Source organism: Lepidochelys kempii, chromosome 5 (assembly GCF_965140265.1).
Source record: "Lepidochelys kempii isolate rLepKem1 chromosome 5, rLepKem1.hap2, whole genome shotgun sequence".
NCBI classification, from domain to species: Eukaryota; Metazoa; Chordata; order Testudines; family Cheloniidae; genus Lepidochelys; species Lepidochelys kempii.
In genome coordinates this window covers 1,871,133-1,889,331 of record NC_133260.1, presented here as the reverse complement: position 1 = coordinate 1,889,331, position 18,199 = coordinate 1,871,133, and the positions used below count along the sequence as shown (strand labels likewise).

The following is an 18,199-nucleotide window of genomic DNA, read 5'->3' as shown; positions in this document are numbered from 1 at the left end:
ACTCTTGCAGCATTTCAGTGGTATGCTCTAACCAGGGTTCAAACTCCTCCTCCCCAGCAAATAATCTTAACTTACGACAAGAGTCTGACTCAGCATGGGGCAGCACAACCTTTTCCAATATTTGCCCCAGAGCTTTTGTCCAATCATCAGCCGAGGCTGCAGCCTCTGAGCTAGAAGCTGCTGAGCCAGGGCCCAACAAACCTGACATATTAGCCATTATACAAACAGTAATTTCCTCAAAATATAAGCACAAACAAAAAAAAATATATAAATTGTTTCCCAATGTAGTGGATCACTCAACAGGTGCTTGCGAGGGGTACTGACCCAGGAGATCCCGGACGAGCCCCCAAAAATGTAACCCTTCTGCCCGTCAGAGTTGGCAGCAACAAGGGCCGGGTTCAATATCTAGGGGATCCATTCCAATAACACAATGCAAACCGGCTCGAGCCCCCACCCAGTGACCTGGGACAAATATATACCACCCCCGCTGGGCGCCTCCAAGAGGCGATACTTCCCTCTCGCAAGCACATAGTCTGAGTGTAGCAAAAGTCTTTTAATAACAGAGAGAAACAATGTGGCATTATGTTGGGGAAACACCACCAACAGGATTCATAACACAACCCATGAGCAAAAACAACCCCACCCCAGGCAAATTGGGGCATGCCCTTTTCCCTTTGGTTCTTGAGTCCAGCAACCCCAAAAGTCCAATGCCCCAAAAGTCTCTGTCCCTGGTCAGGGCAGCCCCAGAGTTCGAAAGTTTATCGGCGGAGCTTTACCTCCCAACCTGGGTGGAAATGGGACGGGGGTAAGAGGCACCTTACGTGATCTGAAGCTGACCGCCCCATAGCGGCGCTCCGCTCCGCTCCGCCAGCCGCCCCATAAAACTCCTTCACGCAGCTGCACTCCGCTCCGCCAGCCGCCAATAAACTCCTTCACGCAGCTGCACTCCACTCCACCAGCCGCCCCACGAACTCCTTCACTCAGCTACGCTCCGCTCCGCCAGCCGCCCCACGAACTCCTTCACTCAGCTCCACGGCCCACAAGCAGCTCCTGCCATCCACACACTGCTCCGCGTCGAACTGCTTCACCAGCCGTCCCGCAACCTGCTCCACAATATATCTTCAGGCTCCCCCACTACTTAACACAACACTCAGTGATTTCAGCTCTTAGGTGAATTCAGCTTATAGTAGGGGAGCCCCAGTGCTGGTGCACTGTCAGCCCAAAGTGAGCTCAGCAGCCTATAACTAGACTTCTAATGAAATCAAAATTAGCTCTGATATTCCACAGTGGAGAAAGGAGGAAGTGCAATCAGCATGTAAGGCCCTCACCAAAGGGCCCATGCCACCAAGTATTAATACTTGTCCCCAGCCTCTCTCCATTCACACAGTTTTGGAACCCATGACCCTTGCCTAGCGAGTGCTACTTAGATGATGGTGAATCCCTCCATCATAACAAAAGGCCACATACAGTTCCAAGCACAGTTCCCATAATCAGGGTAATAACAATTTATTCTTCCTGCCCCAATAACAGAGACACTGGGGATCCCACAGCAGTCAAAGTGACCATTTGGGCAGCTATGGTCTCATTCTAGGCATGGTGGGTGTGCCTATGCAAATGAGATCGGCCCCTGAAGTTCTTTTCCACAACTTGCCACACCTCACCACCAGATGTCAGGGTGGAGCTCATCCTGACACTGCTTACATCCAGATCAGATCTTACCCACAAATCACGCTTTGCCAATCCTTTAGAATCTAAAATCTAAAGGCTTATTTATTCATAAAAGGAAAAAGATAGAGATGAGAACTAGAATATAGATAAGAGCTAGAATTGGTTCAATGGAATCAATGACATACAGTGATGGCAAAGTTCTTGGTTCAGGCTTTTAGCAGGGATGGAATAAACTTCTGGTTCAAATCAAGTCTCTGGAGAACATCCACAGCTGGGATGGGTCATTCAGTCCTTTGTTCGGAGCTTCAGTTTGTAGTAAGGTTCCTCCAGAGGTCAGAAGCAGGATTGAAGACAAGATGGAGGGGTTTTCAGGGCCTTTTATATTCTCTGCCCGTGGAAGGACCCCTCTTTGTTCTTACTGTGGAAAATCACAGCAGCAAGGTGGAGCTTGGAGTCACATGGGCAAGTCACATGACTCAGTTTGCAGGCGGATGCCATTGTTTACGTGTTAGTTTGAACATTCCCAGGAAAGCTCAGATGTGGATTGGTGTCTCCCAAAATTCATTGTCCGTTAAGTATATCTTGAGTGGGCACTTACTGAGAATAGTTCTTTCTCAAGAAGCTGACCAAATGCTTCATTGAGGCTACTTAGAATCAAAACACATTAAGATACAAGTACATTGCCCATATTCATACCTTCAGCTACAAAATGATACACACATACAGACAGCATCATCCTAACCAGCACAGCGTAACCGTTTTATAGACACCTCCCATGACAACCTTTGTACAATATTTGCTGCCAACATATAACAGAGGTTGCAGCAATGATTTATATGGTCATAGTTTATGTCAATAACGTCACACCTCCCCTATGTGCTGAGAGCAAACCTGGGAAATTCCAGCTCACAGGGACATTTTTCAGGAAATCATAAGAACCTAAAAACCAGGCTTATAGTGAAAGTACCTCCTCAGCCATAACTACAGCCTTGTTACTGGTAGACGACACTGTGGCTGTTGGTCTTTAATCTGTAGATGAGATTTATCAGGTAGGCCACCACCACCGCCGCCTCCTACCAATATCAGCTCTTTGCCCTTTCTTCATTTACTCAGAGGACTTTGGGGATATTTGTAGGACTTGGAATAGGACAGTGGAGCAGAACATGGAATCCCAAGCTGCATCTCTCCCATTCTGAGGGCTTTTCTGCGCTAGAAATTTGTACTGCTGTAAGCAGTATAGATAAACTACACCACCCCCTAGTGTGGACAGTTATCTTAGTATAAAGGTGCTTATGCCAGGGGTGCTATTCCCGTATGGGAAGGGGAATAATTATACTGGGAAAAGTCACGTTTATACCACTGTAACTATGTCCACACTTGGCATCTTACCAGTAAAATAAATCTCGCCGCCCCCACTGAGTCAGATCAGTTTAACTCTTAAGTGTGGGCCAGGGCTAAGCCTCCCCCCATTCTTCACAATCAAGGACTGGGATAGCCTATCGAGGTAGCCACCATCCCAGCCCTCCAAATGTCAGTGCCGAAGTCCTCCAGAAAAGGGACTCGATATTTCGAATGTAAGAAAAACCAGAGGGAAATAAATCTCCTCCCTTTCCCAAGGCCCCCCGGTCCCTTTTTACACAAAGGCTGGTTTTCCTTTGTGGGTTTGTGTGTAAAAGATCGCACAGAATTTCCATCTTTCTCTGAGCTGTAGCTCACGAAAGCTCATGCTCAAATAAATTGGTTAGTCTCTAAGGTGCCACAAGTCCTCCTTTTCTTTTTGCGAATACAGACTAACACGGCTGTTACTCTGAAACCCATCTTTCTCTGTTATTTGTATGCAGAGTAAACTCTTTTAGCAGCCTCCCTGGGATCCAGTGCGTTGTTGCAGGCTGTTTGCTTGTTGTCAAGCCGGTAAAGCCCCGCTTTTCTTCCCCTGCAGCTCATTCCTGAGGTCTCCTCCTTGTCCTGGTTTACGACAGTGGTGCCGCTGGTGCTGGTGCTGACCGTGTCGGGCGTCAAGGATGCCATCGACGATTTTGTAAGAGGCCTGGATCCCCCACCCTGAGTTCAGCGTGTGTCTGGGGTCCCCAGTGACACGATCAAGCAAAACACGGCCAGTCCGTGCAGCCGGAGGGGGGCGGTTGCAGCGTTTGTCTATGGCCAGTGGGGGGGCGCTGCGGTCAGGCCCCAACGTCCATGTTGAATCACCTAACTAAGTAGCTAGATTTTCAGCAGTCCTGAGCACCAACAGCTCCCACTGACTTTCGCGGGAACTGTGGGGGGTGCAACACTTCTGAAAATCCGGCCACTTATTTAGCTGCCTGCATACGGATTGAGGAGTCTGTTCTCAGGCACCCGTGCTGGAAAACCTTGGCTCAGCACCTTAGAACCCACCGCAGAGCTGCGCTAGGAAAGCACATGGCGGGAGGGGGGAAGTTGGGTCGGACTGTTTAGAGGTGCTCGGCATTAGCCTAACTCTGTTCCCATTGGAGTTGGTGGTAAAAGTCCGATTGGCTGCAATGGGAGCGGAGTGAGGCCTACAGCTGAGTGCTTTCCAGAATCCCATTGCATGTGTGTTGGCATGTGGTTTTCTGTGCTCCTTCTAACAACCCTGGTCACTGAGTCCAGTCACACAAGGGGTCGGTGCAGTTCTGAATGAGACCGAACGAACTCTCGTTCTGAAGTGTGGGCAGTGAAGAGCCCCCTTAAAAAATAGGGGACTCACCCAGAACCCTTATGGCCATTTCATGTAGCAGCAGTGAAATGGATACCTCCAAGCACCTTATCTGCAGAACTGTGGCAGTCAAGGCCAGCCTGGGCTTTTGTGGGACTCCAGGTTAAGTGACACAGCAGGGCCCGTCTATCTCTTTCTCCTCAGAGTGGGCCCTTCCATAGCAGGATCCTTCTTGCCTGTCAGTCTCTGTCCCAGACAGCCCCCTGCACCAGATGCTGCCAGAGTTCAATGTGGACTTGACAATTTAACCTAAAATGCTGGGTGGAGAGACCTCCAGAGCGGTGGAATGGAGTCTTTGGCTCATGGGTGCATATTGATGGCGAGCAACCAAAACCACTGGTTCTCTTAAAGTGCAGGGGTCAAGGGCAGCAGCCCCTGTGCAGGGTTGGCCCTGGTAATGGTTATGGGTATTTCCCCTCTTCTGTCTTTCAGAGTCATTTTGATTCTGATGTAACTGAGCGAGGTTTCCCCTAAACAGGAGGGTTAAGAGCATAGAAAAAGTTATGGCACTATTCTGTCCTTGCATTTATGCCCTTATCATTTCCCCAGCTGGGTAGGAATCCTGAAATGGGATTGCTTTATCCTCTGATCACACACACTTGGTTTCTGTGGAGTTTCTTCTAACACCCCGATCAACTTTTACGTTTTTCAGAATCGACACAAAAGTGACAATCATGTCAATAACCGTCCCGTCCAGGTGCTGATTAATGGCAGGTAAATCTTATTTCTTTACGGAAATTTTGGCTGAAGGTTTGTCTCCAGGAGACGCTTCTGCAAAAACTCAAAATTTCTGACAGATTCAACAAATGTGACTATTAAAGCTCCATACTATGTACATTCTATTGTCCGCATTCTACTTCCACTGGAGATCATGGCAGCTTTGTTTTAAGGTATTATTTTACCTTATGGGATCCCAAAGTCTGCTCTGCTTCCCTAGATTTCACTGTGCAGTCTTCAGTTCAAGTAGCATGACAGACATCTCAGGAAAGTTCATTGTTCGCAGTGCTGTGTGTTATTGTTTGGTTAACGTATCTGGTTAATAAGTAGCAAAAGGTACGGTCACTTTGTCAGTGTAGGTACTAAAGCCATCAGCCCACCCAGAAAAAGTTGGGCTGTCAATTTTAAATTGGAGATGCCAACTGTATGCATTAACAATGACAGATTATTTTACAAAATATCCCAGAGGCATCAGACGTGACTGCATTCTCTGGTGCCACATGCATTTGTTTTATGTATTCATTCCTGAGCAGACAGAACTAGACCTAATCAGCAGAGACTTTTGATGTTAAATTAACAACTACAAGAAACTTCTCTGTACACAAACCCACCCCCATCCCCCTGCTGTCTATTGGATGGAATCAGAACTGTTCAATTCTTTGGCCTGGGCACTTTACGGCTAGCAATGACTTTCCTTTTGCTCCAGCGGTAGGTCCTGGCCTTTTGTGGCAAGTAGATGAGTTCTGTACTCATTGTTCCAGGAAGACCCAACTGCTCTTGGAGTATAGCTGGTGACAAAGGTGGAGTGCTTGGTCGCCCTATGGTTTTCACAGTACTGTAGAGACCAGTGTATTGTACAAACACTGCCAAATAACAGGAACAATGAAATAAAGCTGGAAACCAGTGATTTTGCTGATTGTTAGCATTTTCAGTCCAGTAAATCTGAAACCAGTCACACTGGGACTACCATCCCCACTAAACAGATACGTTTATATAGCAATGTGCATAATTCACTTCCACTGTGAAGCGGCCAGAGGCCACAGGTTCCAGTGTTGCTATCAATGAACTCAAATGGAGTTTTACTAATGACTTCATGGAGACCCAGAGCAGGTCCATATGATCTGTTGGGGCACATACACCATGCTGCCTGTAAAACTTTCACTTCTTAAGTTTTTGCATATGCAGAAATTCTGATTTGTTCATGCAACCTGGAGGTACCAGACAGGTAGCTGGATGCCTGTACATCTTGCTTTGTGCATTAAAAAAGGCCATGAACAGCACAGATCGGAGTATATGCACATGCAGCTTTCGCAGCTGGGTTGCTGTTCTTTTTGACAGCTAGACTGACAGAGAGCATGAGCTGCCTTTGCACCATCTGGTCTTCTTTAGGGGACTTAGACAACTTAAAGAACTGGGCTAATTTCCAAGTAATTTTAGTGGTATCTGCTCAAAATGTAGATGGGACTCTCTTCCCCAGGACCCCACCTAGATTTTGGATTTGTAGCAGAAGGGAAGGGAAAGTCAGTGTCTGTTAGTAGAGTACTGCACAGGTAACATGTTTATATTGTGGAGCCTACTTCTCAACTGCATGTGTGTGTAAAGCTCTCCCGTTTATTACTGCTTTATGCTGGTCGTGGCTAGGAGCCTGCCATGGACCTGCGCCCCTTTGTGCTACTGCTGGACAGATGCAGAGCAGAATGACAGTCCCTGCCCCCGACAGCTCACCGCCAAGTCCTTATATTGCTGGTGAACGGGCTTCAAGAGCGCCGCTGACCCTCTCAGGGTCGGAGCGCTCTGCCGCTCTGTGACTATTTAAAGGGAACCTTCTCTTGCAGATTGAAGGATGACAAATGGATGAATATTCAAGTGGGAGACATCATAAAACTAGAGAACAACAACTTTGTGACGGTGAGTGCAGTTCATTGTAGCCACATGCGCTGTGACTCTCTGGAATTACTCTTCAGACTAATAAAGAAGTTACTCAGTAATGACGCTAACTGACTCAGAGGTTTTCAGATACATTTTCAGTTCAGGGAAGTCAGCTGGACGTGTAGGGTTACTGTGTCCTCTGTCCTGAGATCTCAAGGTAACCTGTGGTCTCCCGTGGTCAAGGTAACGTTTCTGTGGTTGTTTTTCTGTGGCTGTCTCAGCTCATAGTGCCCTGGTTTTGTTTGTGTTCAGGCAGATTTACTGTTACTCTCAAGCAGTGAGCCGCACAGTCTGACATACATTGAGACGGCTGAACTGGATGGGTAAGTGGGCCTGGCCCTGGGGCTGCAAACACAAGGCTAACTTTTGCATGGGGAATCCTGATACCGTGAGGCCCATCTGCTTCTGTGGTCTTGATGCTGCCTAGTCCAGAGATGAATCCACAGAGCATGGATTGTTCCTGCCAGGAGACCCGTGACCCTGACTGCACACAGCAAGTGTAGGGTGATCGTGTTTTCTGACCCTACAGGCGAAGGCTCTTTTCATCACTTCCATATAGCCCATCACTTCCAATATAAGCATCCTCTCTTTGCTATCTCGAGAACGCAGCGTGTCAGGTGAGATCTCTGCCTGTGGCACATTCTCCTGCCCATGCACTGGTCCTGTGGTTCCCAAAGAGTCACAACTCATTTCACCTTTCCTGTTAAGTGCATTTGAGCACGAGATGGAGGCATAATTGCTTGCCCCGGGTAAAGATTGCGCTCCACTGCTCACTACTTACTCCTCTGAACAGCTCTCTGATGAGGGAGGCAGCTTTTGTTTCAGTCAGTGGCCCATAACGAGTGACCCTCTGGGAAGTGTCTTGAGCAGAGTGTATCCCAACAATGGCAGGATCCTCACATGCAGAGGCCTTGGCCTGTTTTACTCATGCTGGCAATTCTGGTAGCACTCATTGATGGTTTACAATGCATGTCCCTGGAATACCCCACATCAGCAGCAATAACTCTGTGGTTTTATGTTCACCCCGGCTGTGCTTCTCAGCCACTTTTCTGTCTATGTGAACAGCAGTCACTCCCAGCGTCGCCCTAGTGACCCATTGAATTCCATCACTCTGCAGCGTGGCCAGCTGGCCACAAGTCTGAGGGCCTCACTCAATTCCTGTTAGTTGGGATAAGGTGGTGCCACCCTCATCTGTGGGGCCAGAGTCTGTATTGCCAGTTCTCGGTGGCATGGAGCCAGCCTCAGGTGTGGAGCGTGGCCTGGCTTTGTGGGCTCAGAGGCCTAAGCAAAACCTGAGAGAATGCCACACCGCAGGGAAGGCTGCATAGAACCCGCATAGCCATCCAAGCCCTCCCGCTGCCCCATGTGAGCTCTAGGGGATAACGTATGGGGCACTGAACGTTGCTGTGCTTCTCTGAGGTCCATGGGAGAGCACCCTCCCCTACCTGGCTGCCCCAGGGTTGCAGTAACTTCTGCAGGCCCCAGAGTGCAGTGACAGAGGGTCCAGAACCCACTGAGGTGCTCAAATACTACAGGGATGCGTGTGGTGTAAGAACTTAGTTGGACGGAGGGCTGCTCAGAGAGCTGACATGAGCAGCTCGGCGCTTTGCAGTGATGGCATGAGACCAGAGCCCTCTGACCCTCTTCTGCACCAAGCCCAGCGTACCGAGGATCAGCTGACTTGGTGCAGAACCAGTTTATACAGTGGCAAGGGACTATATTCCCTTTGTGGGCATGTAAAAATGGTCCTGATTTGACTCTTGGTAAGGAGATGAAGCCTGGAGACCCTGCACGCTCCATCTGGACCCTAATGAATGAGATCAGCTCCAGGAACAGAAGAGTGACCAGTCATGTAGGAGTTTGACTCATGCTTTTATTATAGGGAAACCAACCTCAAAGTGAAGCAGGCACTGACAGTCACTGCGGAGCTGGGAGAGGACCTTCAGAAACTGACTGATTTCAACGGTGAGTGCAGGGAAACATGAAAGTCCCAAAGCATTTCCCCTAAGGCCTGAATTCCACCCGAAGCTGGAATTCTCTTCTCCAAGCCGCACTGCAGGCCCCTGGTGTCCACTCTGACTTGGGTCCCTGCCCAGCGCTCCCAGGGATAGCAGCGTCACACCGTGCAGATCAGATCTTGTGTGCTGCCATTGACTGCAATGGGTGGGCAGTCACAGGGTGAAGTGCACTAAGCCTGTCACTTAGTGTCTGTCTAGGCTTGTTGAGACTCCATCAAATCCTCCATGTAAGGCTCCTGCAAACCACCCCAGGGGAAACAGAACAGGTAGTCACACTGAATTCACCGAGAGGGCTTGATTCTGATCTCAGAGCAGTTTTACACAGATGTAAGTCCATTGACTTTAGAGCAGTTACACTTCATTTACACCAATGTTAGGAGCAGAACCAGCCCCTCTGCACATGGGGTGGATTACTTGGATTTCTCAGTTTAGAGCTTTGCACTTTTGTCCTTTCACTGTTTTCTCAACAGCACCAAAAAGGCAAATCTGAAAGTGTTTTGCTGTGACTGCCTGGCAGCTAATGCACTGAAAGTCCAGGGGTGCTGTGAAATGTGTCCCTGCCACATCACATGTTCCATGGGCCTGGTAGACAGGTGTCCATGTCACAGAAATCACACTCGGCGCTATTTCCTCCCCTAGCCACAGCAGAATAAGCCAAGGACAAAAGACTAGACTTATTTTTTCCTGACCTCCTAGAGCTACAGTTCAGGCAAGGACCTGCAAGGCTGACTTCTCTGACTTGGCTTTTTCTAACCTAAGCACTTGGCAACATGCACAAAAAAACCCCAACCCAACCCTACAGAAACAAAACATTCCATGTGCACACAGGTCTCCTGCTGGGAGAGGACAAGATAGAGAACATGTGACAGATGCTAGTCATATTGCTCAAAGCCCAACTAGAAGGTGCTCAGGTACCTTGGGCATGAGGGTGATAAGAGAACCCATATGGAATGGAAAGGAATGGCGCAGAGCAGTGCTGTAGTTGAGCTTATAATGCTGCTCTCCCTGTTCTCCGGGGACTTTTCTTGAGCACCAAATTCATAGGAAATAAAAGCTAAATGACTGAAATGAGTCAATGACTCCACTGTCATATCCATGATAAATGGCGGAATGGTGATCAGCTGGTCCATATGTCAAAGGTCTAGGAATGTCTCTAAGCTGTGCAGTCTAAAGGGGCTGCTAGACACCCTCTTTCTACAGTGGGATCTTATGGAACAATATTCTTAGTCTGATTTCTCAGTTGTGCGACAACACCTTTTCACTGGATTTCTCTCAAGTGAGGCCTGTGGTTCTGGGCTTTCATATTTCCAGAGCTCTCGTAGATCATATACTTTTATTGCTGCAATGGGAAGCCCTCTGTAAATGACTGGTCTTCTCTGAGTGAGAGGTTCAAACCCTTATTTTACTGAAGAGGCCATGGCGTGTAACAATGTGGAAACCAAAATCTTCGTTTTAAGTTAGAGAACTCCTTTTTCAGACAGTTTGTCTAACGAGGATCAAAACAATTGCGTTTTCTAAATGAGCATAACTTGACTCAACGAGTTCCCTTACTCAAGATAAGTTCCCTTATCTTATGTTTAATTTTTACAAAGTCTAGTTTTGTTTTAAATAAAAGGGGCCCTATTTGTGATATCTAAAGTGAAAATAAAATACTTCCTCTTGTGACTAATATTTGCAAAAGTACTGGGAAGAGTGCCTGGGATTAGACCTGACCTCACATTTCTCTAGCTAACCTCTATACAAGAATTAAATATTTTATGGAGTCCTTCATGCAAGGGCTTCATGGGGCAGGAAGAGAGGAGAAGGTGGGATGGCTAATTCACAAGGGCAGTGAAGCAAAATGCTTAGCCCAGAGCATGGTGTTTGTTGGTACTGTGCTGGGTCAGGTACAGGGGATTTTTCCAACAAGAAGACCTTTATTTATTGTTAGACTTGGGGAAGTCGGAAACATGAGAGGAAACAATAATCAGGTATCAGTTAGCTACCGCTGGCCAGGTCAGAGCTTCATGGGGTTTAAACCTTTTGGGTAAAATGGATTCAGCGGGTGTCCAATAACTTCCCACCAGTAATAGTACTCAATGCAAGATCACTGGGTGAGATATTATGGCCTCTCTTGTACAGGTCTCTTCTGGTCTTACAAGCTGCACATCTGTTAGTACCAACACAGCATAGTTACTGGAGATGACCCTAATACCGTCCTGGTTTTAACATGAGGATGTTAGTCAGGGTGTTCTTGGTGCTGGAGCCTCAGCTCTAGAATTCACTTCTCTTGTTGATTCACCTGTAAAGCCTCTCGCTTCTCCCAGGCTCTTCTTGAGTAGAGAGGGTGGGGAGAAGGTTGTAGTGGGAGAGAGCTGGTTACCCGAGAATTAGGGATTTAGAGGTGTGTGTGGCTTTTCAGAGATTCCAAGGTTAGAAGGAACCACTGATCATCTAGTCAGAGCTCGTGCATAGCACAGGCCACTGCACTGCCCTGAATTAATTCCTGTTTCAAGTCCAATAGCTGCGGTTCAAATAGAGCAGATCTTTTAGAAAAACATCCAATCTTGATTTAAAAATAGCCCATGATGGGGAATCCACCATGGCCCTTGGTAAGTTGTTCCTATAGTTAATGACCCTCGCTATGAAAAATGTGTGCCTTATCTCCAGCCTGAATTTATCTAGCTTCAACTTCCAGCAATAGGTTCTTGTTAGACTTTTGTCTCCTAGATTAAAGAGTCTGTTATCAAATATTCATTTCCCATGTAGGTACTTACAGAATGAGATCAAGTCACGTCAACTTTCTCTTTGTTAAACTAAATAGATTGAGCTCTTGGAGTCTGGCATTAGCTGGCATGTTTTCTAATCCTTCAGTCATTTCTGAACTAACTGGTTCTAACTGTTGATTTGAATAATAGTTTTTCATAGAATCATAGAATCATAGAATATCAGCGTTGGAAGAGACCTCAGGAGGTCATCTAGTCCAACCCCCTGCTCAAAGCAGGACCATATACTAATTGCAGCTGGGCCTTAGAGTAGTGGGTGAGCACATTTTACAATGAGAGATAATTATAGAATATGGAAGCAGAATCCACCCCTCTAGCCATCGTGAATTTGGTGGGTCAGCTGCACGGCCAGCAACAAGCATGTCTTCCTTCAGGTTCCAAAGAGATTCAAGGGATGGAACAGAAGAGACTAAAATATAGTGGGCCGAAGAGGGACACTTGACTATTAATTATGGCCACGCGTACGGTCATCAGACATTAATTTCCCAGTTGTGCTCATTAGAGTCTGAAAGAAAACTGAATAGGTGAATGTACCCAGCTGACAGCGTTAGCTGGAACCCTGACTCTGCTAGTACATGATGGTGCTGCTGGGAAAGGGCTACCAGTGGTTTTGACTCACTGTGTCAAGTGACTCATTATCCTCCCTAGATATAAGGGAGGCAGGGCCAGCTTCCTTGCTTGAGAGAGAAAGGGGGATCAAGAGTGTGGGCTGAGTAGTCCTTGGGAGGGAACTCTGGGAATAACTAAGCTTGCAGACAGGACTTCAGCTGGATTTTGTGTGTTGTTTGAGCTTTGTTTGTTAATAAACAAACCCCATACCCCATGAAAGGGGATTAAGTTCTGACCTGCTACAACTTGAAGGGACTGTGTTTAGGGCAGGGTGAGGAAACCATGAGCTCACAGGAGTTAAGTTCTTAAAATAGCTCTTCTCCCCCTTATGGAGGGTCCTCTGCAGCCCTGCTAGAGCTTCGGGGATTGTTACACACACACACTTTCTTTGAAAACTCCCCACCTTCTAGCCCATATTATGGCCATGGTCCTTTGGGCTACAAAGTCCTCGATAAAGCATTCCCACCTGCACACAGTGCTCCCAGCCCCTGCTGCACGCGAAGATACCTGTCTCTAAGGCCTGGTTAAGCGGAGGTCACTCTGCGCTTTGCGGGAGTTGGGTGGGGGAGAGAAGGCTTATATTGAAGCATGCTTATTCCTTTGCACCCAGCAATTCTTCCTGCCTTTTCACAGATGCTATCCTTGCTTATCTTATGAGCCCTTTCCTGCTTCATTTCTTTGGGTGCCAGTATGTAGTCACACTGTCAGTGGGGCATCCAAAGTGGTGTAGACTGCACCAGTCCAGTGTTGTAATGGGCAGAGTTACAGTACCTCTAAAGAAACCTGATCAGGTATGTTCCTTGTTTGCACTATCATCTCCTCTGTTGTCCCTAGTCTGTTCCATCAGTGATGGCTGCTCTTGTGACGTAGTTTGGAAGTCTAGCCACGTGTGGGCCTTCAGCTCACGAGCAAGGCTGCTGCAGGAGGCAATGGTGCAGCTCGTGCTTGCCAGGTCAAGGTTGTCTTCTGTGTGAGGTTCTGCTCGACATTGTTGTCTGCATGTATGTGTGTTCTCAGCATGTAGCTGTTCCACTGCCCTCCAGTGCACTCTGCTGCTTGCAACTTCTTCTCAGGCTGCTTTGGGATTATTTCATGCTGTGAAGTGTCCATCAGGTCATCTGTCCCTCAGTATTTGTTGAAGGCCTCTACCAATGCTGTTCTGGGTGCTGGAGCTGGCTAGTTTGTGACTGAGGGGTTGGCAAGGAGAAGGGCATCTCCGTTGGGTTCTGCCAGGTGAGAGAGAGAGAGCTGGTGGCACTTATCAGCTAGGGATGTGAAATGGCCTCAAAGGGCAGGGCACCATCCTGTGTTCAATGGCAAAGGACAAACCTAAATATGAAAGTAATTCAATGCAGACAACTGGATTGCCATGGGAAGGCCGGATAGGAGCAGACTCCATGTGGAGCAGTGCTTGCAGTATCCAGCAGAATGTGATACGGGTGGACAGCTACGGTCCTGATGTGGCCCCTGTCCAGGGCACAGCTGAGGATGTTGTATGTGCTGCCCAGTGGGGAGCTAGTCCCGGGAAGGTTTTCATTGTCTGATCTCTATTTGCAGGTGAAATCAAATGTGAGGCACCGAATAACAAACTGGATAAGTTCACTGGGACTCTTACTCTCCACGGGGAGAAATTTGCCCTGGACAATGAGAAGATGCTGCTGAGGGGCTGCACCATTAGGAACACAGAATGGTGCTTTGGGCTCGTTATTTATGCTGGTAGGTGGAATACACAGAGGTGCAGAGTGAAAAAACTGTAACAGTTGGGCATGTAATTCCCAGTGGGCAGAGAAGAACCACTTTTGTCCCCTTTAGAAGCTTGGTTTCTACTGGGTACAAGAACACAAGTGGAACGTTGAACCTTCCTCTTAGTCCCAAGCTAGGAACATCACAAACTCACTATGCGCAGGATTTTAACTGGAAGTTTGCTAGACCAGTCCACAAGAGAGAGGAATAGTGAACATTGGTGAGGCCTCATCTGCAGTACTGTGTCCAGTTTTGGGCCCCACACTACAAGAAGGATGTGGATAAATTGGAGAGAGTCCAGCGAAGGGCAACAAAAATGATTAGGGGACTGGAACACATGACTTATGAGGAGAGGCTGAGGGAACTGGGATTGTTTAGTCTGCAGAAGAGAAGAATGAGGGGGGATTTGATAGCTGCTTTCAACTACCTGAGAGGTGGTTCCAGAGAGGAGGGTTCTAGACTATTCTCAGTGGTGGAAGAGGACAGGACAAGGAGTAATGGTCTCAAGTTGCAGTGGGGGAGGTTTAGATTGGATATTAGGAAAAACTTTTTCACTAAGAGGGTGGTGAGACACTGGAATGCGTTACCTAAGGAGGTGGTAGAATCTCCTTCCTTAGAAGTTTTTAAGGTCAGGCTTGACAAAGCCCTGGCTGGGATGATTTAATTGGGGATGGGTCCTGCTTTGGGCAGGGGGTTGGACTAGATGACCTCCTGAGGTCCCTTCCAACCCTGATATTCTATGATTCTATGAACCCTATGTTGCAAAATCTCAACACACCTTGATGGGGTTCTTTGACATAAAGAGCAGCTTCTCTTCCCCCGGAGCTGGGATCAGCAAATAACATGGGAAAAAATTTCAGCCCATCCACCTGGGAAAAGAGTCCTCAAATACTGATTCTGTTTGAGGGCACAGTGAGCTAGTGCAACTGAATTACTTTATCTCTCCAAGCATGTACTGAGCAGGTCCCAACTCCAAGGCAAGCTGATTAGCTTAGAGAAACACTATGCTCCAGTTTACACCCTTGTGCCAGAGTGTCAGAATTGTCTCCTGTATTAGTGTGTGTGGGGGGGAAGTCTACATTTTAATGGGGGCGAGATTTGGATTATTTCTGTAGCACTGGAGACATATGTGACATTGCACAATGCGGGTCACTGCTGATCTAATATCCATTATTCTCCATAAAATAAATGAAACCCACAGGGGAGGGTGCACTGGCTGTAAGAGAAAGCAGGGAGCAAGAGTCAGGAATTCTGGTGTCTGTTTTTGACTCTATCACCTCTGACAAGTCATGTTACCTTGCTGTGCCTCAGTTTCCCCATCTGTAACACCGGGGCACCAATGTGACCCTGCCTCACAGGAGGGTTGTGAGGGTTAATGTATGTTTGTAAGTGCTTTGGCGTCTTGAAGGGAAGCAGCTCTAGAATTGATCCAGGTTCTTAAAATCATGGCTGTGTTTGATCTACTAGGGCCAGACACCAAATTAATGCAGAACTGTGGGAAAACAACCTTTAAACGGACCAGCATTGATCGGCTAATGAATGTCCTCGTGTTAGTGGTAAGTCTGATTAACTTGTCTTCACTCCTTCAGACATGTTCATCATTTCAGAGTGCTCCACCCTCCTTCCTGACAAATGAGGGGCATCAAAAGGGACTAATGAGAAAAAGAAGAATGCTAAAAAAGTACATTAGCATATGGATTTCTGCAGCTCCTTTCACAAGTCCCATCCTCCAGAACGAGGCCATTAAATTGATAGTGTCAAGGACCTCGCTTCATGGCTTTTCATTTGCTGTGCACTTTTTCTCCACTATTTGTGATAGTCACTTTGAAGCCTGCGAGTAACATTTTCCCAAATATCTTTTGTGGTTTTCCATTTAAATAAACATTGATTTTTTCCTTCTCGCTTTCAGGCTTCCTAGATATCTGCAGTAATGTCTATCTGCACAGCATTCAATAATTGCATGATGCTCTCTGCTGGCTGCTAGACTGGCTCTCCTGCATTGGAGGAAAATATTACGTGCTCATTCATAACCAGAGATGGGTTTTTTAGCAAGTGGTAAATTTAAACACACTAAATAGATATTACACTCCAGGGGGACAGTCTCCAATTCTCCACTAATTAAAATGCTGCGGATCGAATTTGGGATGGAAACTTCTTGACAATTGTAACAAACTGCATCTGCTCACACATGGATGCCACAATCATCAGCAGGGATCACTCCTGGGGATTCCGACCCAAGGGCCTCTGCCGGGAGCTAAACGCATAGCTCCTTTCGGCTGCTGCTGTGTGTAGCAGCCTGTCCTAGTGGCTGGGCACTGTCCCGACAGGGAGATGAGCTCACACACGCTAGCCAGTGCCTTATCCAATTTTGCTTGAAGAACAGCTTGGGAGTGTGCTCAAGGAAATGAGAATTTAGCTTAGCCCAGATATTTAGCTTTTAATAGCAGCTTCTGTCCAAGTGTTTCAGAGCAGGCCTTCACTGACATGGAGACTGTCAGTAGTTTAATGTTATGAGACTGGAATCATAACAAACAAACCGAGATTAAACTGGTTCCCATCAAGCCGGTGCAATGCCCACAAAAGCCTCGTGAACACTTGTATGTACATTGAATCAGCTCCGGCCACGGGGGGATGTGACCACGCCAGCACAGATTAACCTTCAGCCATCATGGGAGTACTCTGGCTGGCCAGCTGCTTATTTGGCATTTGAACTTCAGTTTGAACCCGCCAGCCAGACCAGCTCCGCTGTGATGTGATGCACCTTTGCCAACAATTTTCTCCTTTATAAAACAGTGCTGCAAACACTGGCTTCATCGCAAACACAGGGGAGCAGATCGCTCGCGGGTGGAGCTCCACCAACTGCAGGGGTGTTATCCTGATTTGCACCAGCTGGGGGTGATTTCCCCTCTTGTCATGGAGCTGGGGTTGCCATAGGAATTCTGTGAAATGCCTGGAACCTGTAGGGAGCTGGGCGCTCCCACTGCCAGGAGTGAGGATCTGCTCAACTCCTGCTTGCGCAGTTTCTGTCTCAAACACCGTGCTGGAGTCAGCCCCCAGGGAGGCAGCAGTGATTGTCGGATGGCGGCCGATGGGCGTCGCGTTTCTGTGCCGTTGCAGTGTCTCTTAGCCACCTTTGACACAGTAGATCAGCACGTCTTGTTGAATCTGTTGGATACTCGCATTGCCTTGTAACTACCTCAGTATCAAAATGCCTTTGCCCTTCTATTTTTCAACAGACTAATTTTGTTTCAGTAGGACAGCGGCTAGGATCAGGCTGCCTGTGGCTTCCCAGGCTCCATTCTGGAACCTGTTCTTCTGGGCTTCTTTCTTACTGTTCACCAGGGTCCAATCCTGGGGTCTTTACTCAGCCCTTATTTAGCTGTCGGCTTCCATGAGAAGAAGAGTCATGATTAATTAGAATACAGTAGATCCTGCGGCATGCTTGGTACTGTACAGACGTAGGACAGGTCTGTCTGCAATCTGTGAAAACACAAACTAAAGGAAGCACAAGGGGAGACATGCAACATTCCTGCCAAAGGACCAGGGCAATGACAGGCACCCGGCCTGGTAGTTCCAGGTCTGGTCAGCTGTTTCTGAAGTGTAAATGTGCTGCTTTCCACAGGTAACGCTGCAGGCATAGGGCGTTAGGGATTTTACACCGGTAAGTGTTTGGGAGGTTGTTCCAGGCGTGGCAGAAGGAGCAGAGCTGGGTGTGGAAGAACAGGAGGAAAGGAGGGTCAAGGCTGCGTCATTGGCAGAGTGGGACTGGGGACACAGAAAGCGGCAAGGGCAGGGGTGATAACTGCTGTTGGCAATGAGAAGTGGTGAAGCGGCGAGGTCAGTGTGCAGGCAGCAGGCTGACAGGAATCAGAGTCCTGCACTTAGGACGGAAGAATCCCATGCGCCACTACGGACTAGGGACCGAGTGGCTAGGCCGCAATTCTGCAGAAAAGGACCTAGGGGTGACAGTGGACGAGAAGCTGGATATGAGTCAGCAGTGTGCCCTTGTTGCCAAG

At 47.7% G+C, this 18,199-nt stretch overlaps 1 protein-coding gene across 4 annotated transcripts in view; it reads left to right on the top strand.

Annotated features, from left to right (window-relative positions):
- The window catches only part of LOC140911063 (phospholipid-transporting ATPase ID-like), a 131,064-nt gene that overhangs the window by 62,599 nt on the left and 50,266 nt on the right, over positions 1-18,199 (top strand). For 3 of the 4 annotated variants that reach the window (XM_073343294.1, XM_073343293.1, XM_073343296.1), the window contains exons 5-11: positions 3,608-3,706; positions 5,055-5,116; positions 6,955-7,027; positions 7,301-7,371; positions 8,931-9,013; positions 13,998-14,156; positions 15,651-15,739. In XM_073343294.1, coding sequence (XP_073199395.1) covers positions 3,608-3,706; positions 5,055-5,116; positions 6,955-7,027; positions 7,301-7,371; positions 8,931-9,013; positions 13,998-14,156; positions 15,651-15,739 — 636 coding nt within the window. Of the gene's footprint in view, positions 1-3,607; positions 3,707-5,054; positions 5,117-6,954; positions 7,028-7,300; positions 7,372-8,930; positions 9,014-13,997; positions 14,157-15,650; positions 15,740-18,199 lie in introns of those variants that run through there. The other variant, XM_073343295.1, reaches the window with a different exon arrangement.